At 50.5% G+C, this 11,819-nt stretch overlaps 1 protein-coding gene across 2 annotated transcripts; it reads left to right on the forward strand.

Annotated features, from left to right (window-relative positions):
• The first annotated feature begins 626 nt into the window (after positions 1-626).
• CCDC42 (coiled-coil domain containing 42) lies at positions 627-11,532 on the forward strand. Of its 2 annotated transcripts, XM_054571093.1 has the most exons (7): positions 627-709; positions 1,005-1,110; positions 1,422-1,526; positions 3,023-3,220; positions 7,224-7,445; positions 7,578-7,736; positions 11,455-11,532. In XM_054571093.1, the coding sequence occupies exons 1-7, from the start codon at positions 627-629 to the stop codon at positions 11,530-11,532; spliced, it is 951 nt and encodes a 316-aa protein (XP_054427068.1). The 2 variants fall into 2 exon arrangements, with proteins under 2 accessions (XP_054427068.1, XP_054427069.1); XM_054571094.1 differs by lacking the exon at positions 7,224-7,445.
• Positions 11,533-11,819: the final 287 nt, after the last annotated feature.

The raw sequence follows: 11,819 nt of genomic DNA on the forward strand, positions 1-11,819 counted from the left end.
CCCCTCCTCACAAACACACCCGTGCACCCTCTTTGCTCACCACGTGGTTCTCATCCCATCCCCCACAGGCCCCAAGCTTCTCGGTGCACCCCCAGCCCTGCCTCCGCTAACCACCTCCCTTCCTTCCCTGCTTGTCCTCTCAGCCATCTGTCGCAGGTGCAGTCGCCTCCCTCACCCTCATGCACCCCACGCATCAGGACCCTGGGAGGGAGGGCCAGGGGCACGGCTTCCTCACAAGAACACCCCCTCCAGACACCCCACATCTCAGCTATAGACACCCAGACCCTGCCTCCCAGCCTGGACGCCGGCATCTAATCAGGCCTAACTTCTCCCCCAAAGTCCTGAGCGGTCAATGCAGGAGCAGATAGGGGTCAGAGGGCAAAGCCCGAGTTCCTCTGTGGGCCAGAGAACCAGGCGACCTGTTGCTAGGTAACCAGCTCTCTGGTGGCTGCTGATCTCAGCCTCCAGCCGCCTTCCCAGGACTCTCTCAGTCACCCACCGTCTGTGGACCCCGAAAAGCGGGCAGAAGGGAGAAGCAGGAGCCCTAGCACTCCTGAGCCACCTGTGGCTCCCCGCCCACTGCTTCACTGTGACGGCCGGCGGCCCGGCCTCCCCTCCCCGCCACCATGAGTCTAGGCATCATGGAGGAGGAAGATCTGGCCGAGTACTTCCGCCTGCAGTATGGGGAGCGGCTGCTGCAACTGCTCCAGTGAGTGGCTCAGGGTCTGCGGGCCCCTCTGAGTCCGAGACCTCTCACACCTGCCCATGCCCCGCTTCCGACCCCTCCTACTCCTGTAACCCAGTGTCCCACATCATCTGCCCGGTCACGTGGGTCCCCAGCCCTTACCATCTGCTTCACCTTGCTCCACAGACATCAACCCAGCTCTCTCTCCCTCTCAACAGACCATGCCTCTTACTCAGGTGGGGGCAGGACTCCCTTCCCTCCCCACGGCCTTCTGTCTCTATGGGTTAATCCCAGGCACCTTTGCCCATGTCTTGGACAGGAAGTTTCCCCACATTGAGGAGCAGTCAGAGTCCCCATCTATCCAGCTGCTGGAGAAGAAGAAGGAGGCCAAGGTCATGCACCACGCCATGCTTCAGAAGAAGGAGGTGGGGGACTGGCGGTGGGGTGCAGAGCGGGCCACAGGGACAGCTCTTCGTTTTGTGGGTGGCGGTGGCTAGCACCAGTCCTGGGTGGTGGCTCTGTGTTCCCTCCGCAGAGACAGAAATGATCCGAGTCTTGGGGGAGCCAGTGTCCTGGGACGCTCTGCTCTGACCCAGGCCGGGCGGGCGGTGGGTGAGAGGGGGCGCGGGGGAGCGCAGGAGGCCTGGGGATCCAGACGCTTGGGCAGGGGATGCTGGGGCCTTCCTTGGTGCCCATGTCAGAGGACCCCCGACCTGTCTGCTCCCCCCACCCCAAGGCATTTCAGCATAGAATGGAGACTCTGAACCTGCGCTGGGAGGAACTGGGCATCAAGGAGGCCCGGCTGAAGGCCCACATGCAGAAGTTCGAGCAATTCATCCAGGTTAGCCTCCCCCTCCTTCTCCTCTTTCTCCTTGCTTTTGCTGACTCCTCACCCTGGATGAGATGGCTCTTCAGTGCTCATCAATGCCTGGAGCTTCTCCCTTTTTGCCCCCACTTGTTGCTGTTTGTAATTTCTTGTTTACCTGTCAGTCTCTGCTCCTTCTAGATTTCCATTTATAACTTCCCTGCCCATACCTGAGACATACAATTTATCCAATGAATGAATGAATGAGTGAGTGACTGAATGAATGAATGAGGTACGGTCAGGGCTAGGCACTTGGAGACACAAAGATGAATCACACAGGGGTTTGGTCCCCCCAGTTCATTCCACCCCTCCCTCCTAGCACTGAGGGTCTGCGGAGGGGGTGGATGAAGGACCCGGTACCAGCGACCATTCTGAGGCAGCTCCTCTCTACTGGTCCTTTGAGGAGCCATATAACCGTGTTCAGACCCAGATTTCTCCAAGAAGGAAGGGCCTGGCCCAGCTCCAGGGAGGGATCACTGGCTTCTACTGCAGGAAGCCCTGCTCTCAAGCATCTTCCGTCTTGCTCTGTGCCTAACCCAAGGGGGAAAAGAAGCTGATGCACCAGGCGTATTGCCCAGAGGTCCAGCTCTTATTGACCAGAGAAAATGATAGTGGAGTGGTTGGGGCAGCAGGAAATTTGGGGGTAAGAGGTTCTCTAAATGGCCCCTAGAGACCAGCAGCATCAGGATCTTGGAGAACTTGTTACAGATAAAAACCCCGGGACTCCTCTCTCCTTGCTTTCAGCAGGACTGAGGTTGGGCCCAGGCAACCGCATTTTTAAAGTTCCTCAGGGGATTGTGATGCTCGGCTGGACTTGACAGCCACTGATTTAGGGCCCTTCAGTTCTCTCCTGGGCTCATGGGGCACAGTGCAAACGCTCTGCGTGCCTTCCCCACACACCTCCCAGTGCCCCCACCACACGTGGCCATCCGTGGGGAGGCACAGGGGCCCCTGGAGGGGAAAGGAGCCACGCAAGTGCGTCGTGAGGGGTGGGTTCGCCCTCTAAACTTGGGGGGACGGCTTTGCAGAAGGAAGTGGGGGGGTCGGCCTAATTGCGGTAGCCGAGCCTCGTGTCTTTTCTGGGCACTGGGTTGCCAGCGCCCTCTCCTCCTGCCTGAGCCTGCAGCCAGTCCAAGATGCTTGCTGCGTGCCCCCTGGAATGGCTTTGCCTCCACACCCTCGGGAGAAGGCCCATCTCCCACCCCATCTCCCTGTGGCTTGAGCGCTGTTGCCCCAGCTTTTGGAAGGAAGAGAGAGGCTACTGCCTTTCATTTCCACAGTTGGAGAAACTGAGGCACCAACGGCCAAATCGGGAGCAAATTCAGGCCTCAGGCCTTCTGGCCCACATGGATGATCCCTGCCCATCCTCAGTGTGACCTGAGCTCTCAGACAGAGGCTCTGTGTGGGGACACCAGTAGCCGGGCCCAGGGAGGGTGGAGCGAGGGCCTGACAGACACCACCTCTTGCCCCAGGAGAATGACCAGAAACGGATCCGCGCCCTGAAGAAAGCTAACAAGGAGCGAGAACTCAAGAGGCAGCGCTTGCGCGAGCTGGCCAAGGCCAAGCAGGAGATGGCATCCCTGCGACTACAGCACCAGCAGCTGAGCAGCAAGCTGCAGGACTACTCCATCTTCAACAAGTACCTGGAGAAGGTGGTGGAGAACTCCGAGGTGAGTGGGGGCTGGGCGGGGGGCCCCGTCTCCCCGGTTCCAGGACCCCTCTGCAGGGATGGTCACCCTACTCTGAGGACACGCATCCAGCCCTGGAGGGCAGCTGGGAAAGGCCCATGGTAAGGGTTGGAGGCTGGGTGGTGTATCTTGGTGCCTGTGAGCGACAGCTGTGCAAACGTCTCTGTGTGGACAGTGTGTGGTGTGTGCTGGGGAACGAGGTTTCTTTTTGCAGCACGAACGGTGAGCTCTGCCTGCCTTAGGATGCGGCCTACTTCTGACCCTGCTTCCCCCTCCCTGGTGTTTCTGTTCACGTGAGAGTAAATAGGGAGAGGAAGAGAGAGAAACTGGAAAACACCCAACCTAATGCAGAGCTTGAGAGCTTAGTATGTGTTGGGCCCGGGGCGAAGGGCTGTACAAGTGCGACTCATTCGTCCACCCATTGGCCCCAGAGGACAGCCATCCGTCGGGCCACCGCGGAGGAGGAAATGGGGGCTCAGAGAAGTTAGGCAAACTGCCCAGGGTCTCCCAGCCTGAGCGCTTGCTTCTGACCACTCCTCTGTGAGCCCCACGATGCCACGGACAACCGCTCTTCCTAAAGCTGCCTCGTTGCCAGAGCTTCGGGAACTTCACCCTCCTCCTGCCCATGCACCCTGCAGCCCAGCTGACCCTAGAACAACACAGGTCTGAACTGTGCAGTCCACTCACACATCATTTTTTTTCAGTAGACCATTCGAGAAAACTGGCAGACAAACCATGTAGCCTAAAACCGATGACATAAACTTGCAGTGTTGATAGATACGGTACAGTACTATAAATGTATTTTCTTTTCCTCATGATTTTTATAATAACATTTCCTTCTCTCTAGCTTACTTTATTATAAAAGTATGGTCTGGGATACCTTTAACATACAAAATATGTGTTAATCAACTATTTGTGTTATCAGTAAGGCTTCCAGTCAACAATAGACTATCAGTAGCTAATTTGTTTTTTTTTTGGAGGGTGGGAGTCAGAAGTCCTATGCGGATTTCCCGCTGCCCGGGACGTCAGCGCCCCAACCCTTGCATTGTTCAAGGGTCAAGTGTATTTGACACTGTCGCCACTCCTTTACATACATCTTTCCTCTGGGACCCCTCCCTTCCTCTCCTACTTTCTTCCTCAGGCTCCCCTGGAGCCCCTCTTCCCAGCTCCTTCCTTAAATGTTCCCCAGGCATTTGGTCCAGACCCTCTACTTCTCTCCCTGATCTAGTCCCTGGGCCTCCTGTGGATGCCACCATGTCAGTGGCAATCCACGCGGCTTCCCCCGAGCCCCCATGTGACAGTGGCAGGTAGGACCCCTTACCAGGGCAGAGCGAGGCGCGGGGCGTGTCCTCTGGGCTGTGGAGCAATATCCTGCCGGGCTGTGGAGCGACAAAGGGTGCACAGCTTTTTAAAGTCCCAGCAGTTTCCACAGCGAACCACTAACCTAACTGACGTCTGCCTGAGTCCCAAATCCATGCTATTTCCTCCGCTGTAAGAAATCTGATAAATTATTCACTTAATAATTGGCTTTGGGAGGTGTTTGTTTGTTGGTTTGTTTGTTTGCTTTTGTGGGGTGAGTGAGGAAAGACTACTCTATTAAAGCAGCAGATAAATGGTAAGAAAACGACACAAATTCAGAGCTGGTAAAATGTATGTCTCAGAACTGAGGGGCCTGGCCTGTATCTCGTGGTCCTGTATGTCCCTCCTGAGCTTCAGGCCCCTGCGTCTAATTTACTGAGTCCACAAGTCCCCTCATCTGCCCCCTGCACACCCCGGGCCAGCCTGCCGCGGCGCGTCCGGTGCTGGCGCGTGGCCTGGCCGCCCACCCACGGCCTCAGCAGAACTTGAGCTTCACCCTTGAGTCTTCCTCCTTCCTCATCCTCCGAAGCCATCAGTCAGCAGACCTGGTCTATTCTGTCTCCTGAGTGTTTCTGGAATCCAGTCCCTGCCCCTTCCCCATCTGGAGTTCAGCTTTGCCTTATTCCTGGCCACCAGCCTGTCCGGCATTCTACACAGCCCATGTGACCCCCACCTCTGTCCCTTTCTCTTTCCCCTTCTTCCTTTATGTCTTTCAAAATATTTTGAGCATACCAAAAAGTATAGAGAAATAGATGATAGCGCCCAAGTACTCACCACAGCTTTGTCAAATCTTAATATTTGCCCCTATATTGCCCTCAATTCTTTTTTCTTTAATAAAACACTACAGGTAATGAAAACCCCTCTTGTACCCCCTTCCAAGCCTGTGCTTCTTCCCCTCCCCTCAGAGGTAATCGGATCTCTCATTTTCTAAGTTCTCATTCACATGCTTTGGCAACATATTACCTGTCCACAAACTATGAATAGTGTTGTACATGTCCTTTTGTGCCAGTTTTTTCTGATCAGTGTTTTTTAAAAACCTTTTTAATATGGGAAATTTTAAACAGATACAAAAATAGAGAGAACAGTCTGTTGAATGCCCATTACTCATCACCTAATTCCAACAATTATCGACTCATAGTCAAATCCCCCGAACCTCCCACCTCTGCCATTTTGCAGCAAATGATATTTTTGCATCTGTAAGTATTTCAGTATGTAACTTTTAAAGAGAAGAACTCTTTTTTAATATAGTTGCAATACATGGTCACACCTAGTAAAAATTTGATAGTAATTCCTTTATATTAAATATCCAGTTGATGTTAAAAATTCCCCCATTTTTGCACAAATGCTTTTTGGCCAATTGGTTTATTCTAATCCGGGTTCAAACAAGGCCCCACACTGCATTTGGTTCTGTTTCTCAAAGCACAGACATTATTATGCTGATCAAAATAAGCCAAACATAAAAGAGGACATACGGTTTGATTCCACTGATGTGTTTATAAACAGGTAAAATGAATCTTTGGTGACAGAAATCATCACTCTGATTTCCTTGTTAATAGGGGGCGGAAGACCCATCTAGTGCGCTGGAAACGTCCACTTCCATCCTTTCTTCACACATATTTAGGACACTACCACAGAGAAAATACCTTCATAAAGGGATTCTTCCCCTCATCCACTATTCGGTCACTACGGGGGTCTTAAAGAAGCAGCTAGATAAATGTTCGATTCTTTATTACCATTTTGAGAATGAGTTGGTTCTCCTGTGTCTTCCAAAAGTGACCTGTAATGTTGTTCTATTCATTATGAACTCATGGATTTTAACACGTTTGATATGTTTTAATCTTCTGCACTTACTCTTGCTGATGTTCAAAGTGTCCCATCTCTGGTGGGAGCCCCTTCGGGCTGGCACCTAACTTCCTTTGCCAGCAGCATTAAGTTGTGGAGAAGCGCTCGTGGCAGCTCTGGCACGGTATATTTCCACCGGCCTGCTGTTACACTGTGTGCTGAGTTGAGCTTTCAAATGTACAGACATGAAGTTCTCATTCTGTTTTTTAAAATCCTTCAGTGGATGAAGTCCACACTCCTTCTCAGGGGTTACTGGGCACTTTTTTACCCCTCCAGGTCGCTCTCTCGCTCCCCATCTTGAGCTCAGGTCAGTCACACTAACCTCTCTTGAGCTTCTTGCACATGCCACACACAGCCCAATGATTGCTACCCAGCCTGTGCCCTCCAGCAGTTCTCAACCCTAGAATCACCTGGGCGGGGGTGAGGGGGTGGTTGCAAAATGCAGGTGCCAGGGACCACGTTAGACCTGTTTATTAACCTGCCTCTCTGGGGGTTGAGCCTGCCAGGTGCCCTTCTTAAAGATCCTCCCCTGATTCCAACATGCAGTCAAAATGGAGAACCCATGGTCCAGTTGCATGTGTCCCCAACACATGGCCCATGGCCCATATCAACCCAAGAGGAGCAAGCAGCAGGACTGTAATGTCACCAGAGCCTCTGTCCCTTGACCTTGGCTTAGGGCGTCTCTGCTAGGCCAAGGAACCTAGGCCAGAAGCTGGTCGGTAGCAGGGGCAGCTGCGTTGGGCCCCTGGGGCCTCAGTGCAGTGAACCAACCCCCCCACCACAGTTTGAAGAGATCCACGAGGTGATGGCGCGCTACAAGACGCTGGTGAGCATGCACGACGACCTCATGCTGTCGGCACAGGAGGGCCAGGAGAAGATCGAGCGTGCCAAGGCGCGGCTGGCGCGCTACATGGAGGAGAAGGACGACGAGATCCTGCAGCACAACAATGAGCTGGCGCGCCTACAGATGCGCTTTGACCGCGCCCGCAGTGATGTCATCATCTGGGTGAGCAGCCGTCTGGGCAGGGGGTGTCTGCGTGTGCTGGGTGAGTGAGGGAGGGATGGACACACACACACACACACACACACACACACACACACTTGCTGTGCTCATGTCCCTCCCTCATCCTCTCCCCAGGAGTCTCGCTGGGCACACATCCAGAACACGGCAGCCAAGAAGACCCTCTTGCTTGGCACCATTAAGATGGCAACGCTGAACCTCTTCCAGACAGTGAGCAAGCAGCTGAAGGAGGCCAGCTATGTGTCCCTGGAGGACACACACAAACAGCTGGACATGGTAAGAGGAGGGGCAGGCGCCTGGTGGGCTGTGTTTACTGAACCATGAGGTTCTCGGTTGGTTGAGTGAAGGACTGAACCAGAGGCAAACATGGTTCTCAAATGTTCCCGGGATCAGAATCACGTGGGGTCTGGGAAGCACTGCTGGGCCCCCACCCCTGGAGTCTCTGAGTGAACTCTGAGCTCTGAATGAAGTGAGAACCCATGAGTTTCCGTTTTCCACAAGTCCCAGGCGATGGCTCTGGTCAGGGTTCCACATTTTGAGAACCACTGCATCAGAGCAAAGGCCCTGCTGGGCCCAGTCGACACGGACAGCAGCAGGGACCAATATTGAATTCATTGTGAGGAACAGTCTTTTTAGATCTAGTGAGTTCCCAAAGGCTTATGCCTTTCCCACTCTTTGGGGAAAGAGAACATTCGTGAGGGAGGCGGGAGGTAAATCAGCAAGTTTAGGGAACTGTTAGAGTCACATCAGTACCAATCTGAGATTTTGTCTTTGAACTAATTGAAAGGAAAAAGCTTTTTCACTGTATGACCCAAAGCTCTCCGATGCTGTGTCCATGTGCCACCTAAAATCATCTCTTTTCTGACCAAAGGCAAACACATCCCATAATTTGGGAGCCTCTGCACCAGCAGATGCATTAGCCATGCTCCTTGCGACACACAGAGAAATGTGACTATTTATTTATTCCTTTAGCAAAAGTCTTTAGCTCTGCTGTGAAATAGTAAAAGTAAGCTCCTGAAAACTGTGATGTTTGTGTTGTTCCTTGCCGTATCCCCAGTGTCTAAAACAATGCCTGCCACATAGTAGGCACTCAGTGTTTTGTGAGTGAAGATCAAACACAAGCCAAAAAGAAGCAATTGACTGAGAGGCATTTCCCCATTTAACAACAACAACAAAAGTGAAACTCATGAAATATAAAGGATTTCACCCGCTGACCAGCCAGGAAGAAGGATTTCCCTAAACCAAAAAGTCTGCCTGCTTCCTACGGCATTTAGAGTAGAATTATTGACTGTCTAAAGACTGTAAAGGGAATCTGTAAGGAAATTTGTTCTGAAGCAGGAGTTCTCAAACTTTTTGATATCAGGATACATTTATACTCTTTAAATTTATTGAAAACCTTCTAAGAGCTTCTGTTTATATTGGATATTGATATTTACCATATTAGAAACTCAAACAGAAAAATTAAAAATACTTAATTCATGTCCTAGCTAGTGTGGTTCAATTGTTTGGAGCATTGTGCCATACATCAAGAAGCTGGAGGTTCATTTCCCGGTCAGGGCACATGCCTAGGTTGCTGGTTCGATCCCCGGTTGGGGCATGAATAGGAAAGAGGCAACCAATCGATGTTTTTCTCTCTCCCTTCCTCTTTCTCTAAAATCCATAAATATTTTTAAAAATTTTTAAATGCTTAATTTAATCACTTTAAAATGACAAGAAGCAAATGAACATAAATAGCATTTTTAATGAAAAATACATTTTCAAAAGATATATTTTGTGGGAATGAGTGGCGTTAGTTGACACTTTTATAAATTCCCTTAATGTCTGGCTTCACAGAGGACAGGTGGGTCCTCATAGTGGCTTTTGCATCCGTCCTGTTGTGACAGCCCATGTCATCAAAATATTCTACGCCGGTAAAAGCTGCTGTACATTCGTGAGAGAAAAAGAGACGGGTAATAGACTAATAATTAACAAATAGACAAATAGACAAATAATAAGCAGAGTTCTGGCCTTGCAGCCCCTCCCCCCAGCAGCGGGGTCTCAGGGACCCCCGGCGGTCCTCGGGCCCCTTTCCTTTGGCAGTTGTAAAGAAAGACGGGGCAGGAGTGGGTGCTCTCTAGAGCTCCCTGCCCCTGCCTGAGCGTTCCCTGCGTGATCATAGCTTCCAGTTCATCCACTCCAATTGCAGGGCTTTCTGACTCCTTTTCAACTTTGATTTGCCTCTATAGGAATACTTAATATACCCCAGTGTTATTTTTAAATAACCCACTTCAGCCTTATCCAATGCTCCACTGGTTGGAGCATTGACCCGTTACACTGAAAAGGTTGCAGGTTCGATTCCCAGTTGGGACTCATGCAGGAGGCAACCAGTCGATGTTTCTCTCTCTCTAAAACCTATAAACATATTCCCACAGGATATGAGCCTACTGAGAGAAATACACATGGTCAAGTATCCTGAAACATTAAAAATAAGGACCAGGAAAAGTATAAGTTAAAATCAGAGGTCAAGGCAAGAGAGAGAAATAAAGACTGTAGATTCTTGTCTTATAAAGGACAGAGGTTGGCTCTGAGCTTCCTGGTAAGCAGATGGAAAAGCAACACACAGTTCAGGTACCAAAATAAGAAAACGTAAGTTTTTCCTCAGAGAAAGCAAACCTTTTCCAGCACTCTAACTGAAATTTCTCAAGGAGGCTTCAGAGGTCCTCAGGGAACAATGCTGTCAACAAATCCTTACAACAGATCCAAGGCTGGGCTACGGAAGCGACTCACCGAGAAACAGGAGCATGGCATCAGAGTACAGCTTAGGAAAGCCATTCTGCGAAAGGCCAAGACAGTTTGAATTCCATGTGCTGTGTCGTGAAAGGTCCAGCATTGTCCCTGAGGAAAGCCCAAACTGGAGCAGCACTTCTCAACCTGGGCTTGCAAAATCCTGGAGTCCCAAGGTGCTAGTAAGTTTCCTGTGGGGAAATAAAAGGACTCTATGGACTAGCAAGTTTAAAAAACGCTAAAGTTCAACAAGTTCAGATGGTTTTTAAATCTGGGACTTCACAGAGTCTTTGCTATGGTTTTATCCTGAGACTCTCTAAGCATTCTCTAAGATTTAATATAATGTATCTTTTTAACATTTCTGAAGCTTGACCACTGAATCCTTTTTTGGAGGTATGTGATTACTCATTATAAGAACGTAGTTTGGGAAATGCTGGACTTGTCTTCTCTGTAACCTTGGGAAAGTTACTTCAATTTATTGACTCTGTTTCCTCTTTTGCAAAATAGGAATCATATCAATAATGGCACCAGTATTTGCTACTAACAGTTGTTCAGAGTTTTGGACAGTCGGTGTAGTCCTGTCTCCGGGAGCGTTCTTGAAAAGGAGAAATTTTAGGATTGCGATTTTTGAGGTTATCTAGGCCAACCTTCCCTCCCTCTTCCCTTTTTAAAGACAAAGAAACTGAGTCCCAGAAAGATGAACGATTTCCCCAGAGCTGCTTCAGAACCCCAGGTTTTCTGACTTGTAAGGCATCACCCTTTCCGCGGTCATACTGATTTCATGTTCTTTAAAAGGGAAGCTAGTGAGTAGAATTTAAACTTCCTCGATGCCTCAAGAGTAGCCCAATGAGCATCAGTTCTGGCTCTCAGGGAAAGAACCACTTTAAAGGCTGTTAAACTGTGGGGAGCCGCCTGCCCCGGCCCTGGCTGGGCCCGGTCTGCCCAAGGCCCTCCCTCTCTCTTCCCTTCGGTTAGCCTGCCAGCCTGTACTTCTTCCCAACACGGCATCTGCTTCCAGGACTTCTAACGCCATTGCTATTTACAGCTTTTCATCTACTAAGCCCAATCCTCCATTTCAACTAGAATAATTGTCAAATGAGGGGAAGTGGCTTCAAGACGTTAATCTCAGGAAAATGGTGATTCCTTACAGGTGACGCCTGGGCGTGCTCTGCTTTTGGACGGGATGGCCCGTCACTGGGTAGGGTTTACTCTCATCTCCCTGCCTTGTTAGATCCAGCAGTTTATCCAGGACCTGTCAGACATCTGGGCAGAGGTAAAGAAGAAGGAGCAACAGCAGATCCGGGTTTAAGGAGCAGCCATGAACAGAGACGGAGAGAGAATAAGCTCCTGGCGAGCTTGCAGCCCAGTTGTCCCGGCCAGCCCTCTGCGTCCCTGTGCCTTTTTGCTGGCGGACACCCTGCCATACTTCCCCTTGGGCTTCAGTCCATCCCGTCCCTGAAAACATTAAATTCTATAAGAAGTTTGTTCCTAGGTTTGTTTGTTTGTTTGTTTGTTTGTTTGTTTTTTGGTTATTTATTTAACGGGAAGAGGATCCATTGAGGAAAGAACCCCCCAGAGCGCCCCCTCTTGAAGCTG

Source organism: Pteronotus mesoamericanus, unplaced genomic scaffold, assembly GCF_021234165.1.
Source record: "Pteronotus mesoamericanus isolate MK-2021 breed Mesoamerican mustached bat unplaced genomic scaffold, CSHL_Meso_final contig_22, whole genome shotgun sequence".
NCBI classification, from domain to species: Eukaryota; Metazoa; Chordata; class Mammalia; order Chiroptera; family Mormoopidae; genus Pteronotus; species Pteronotus mesoamericanus.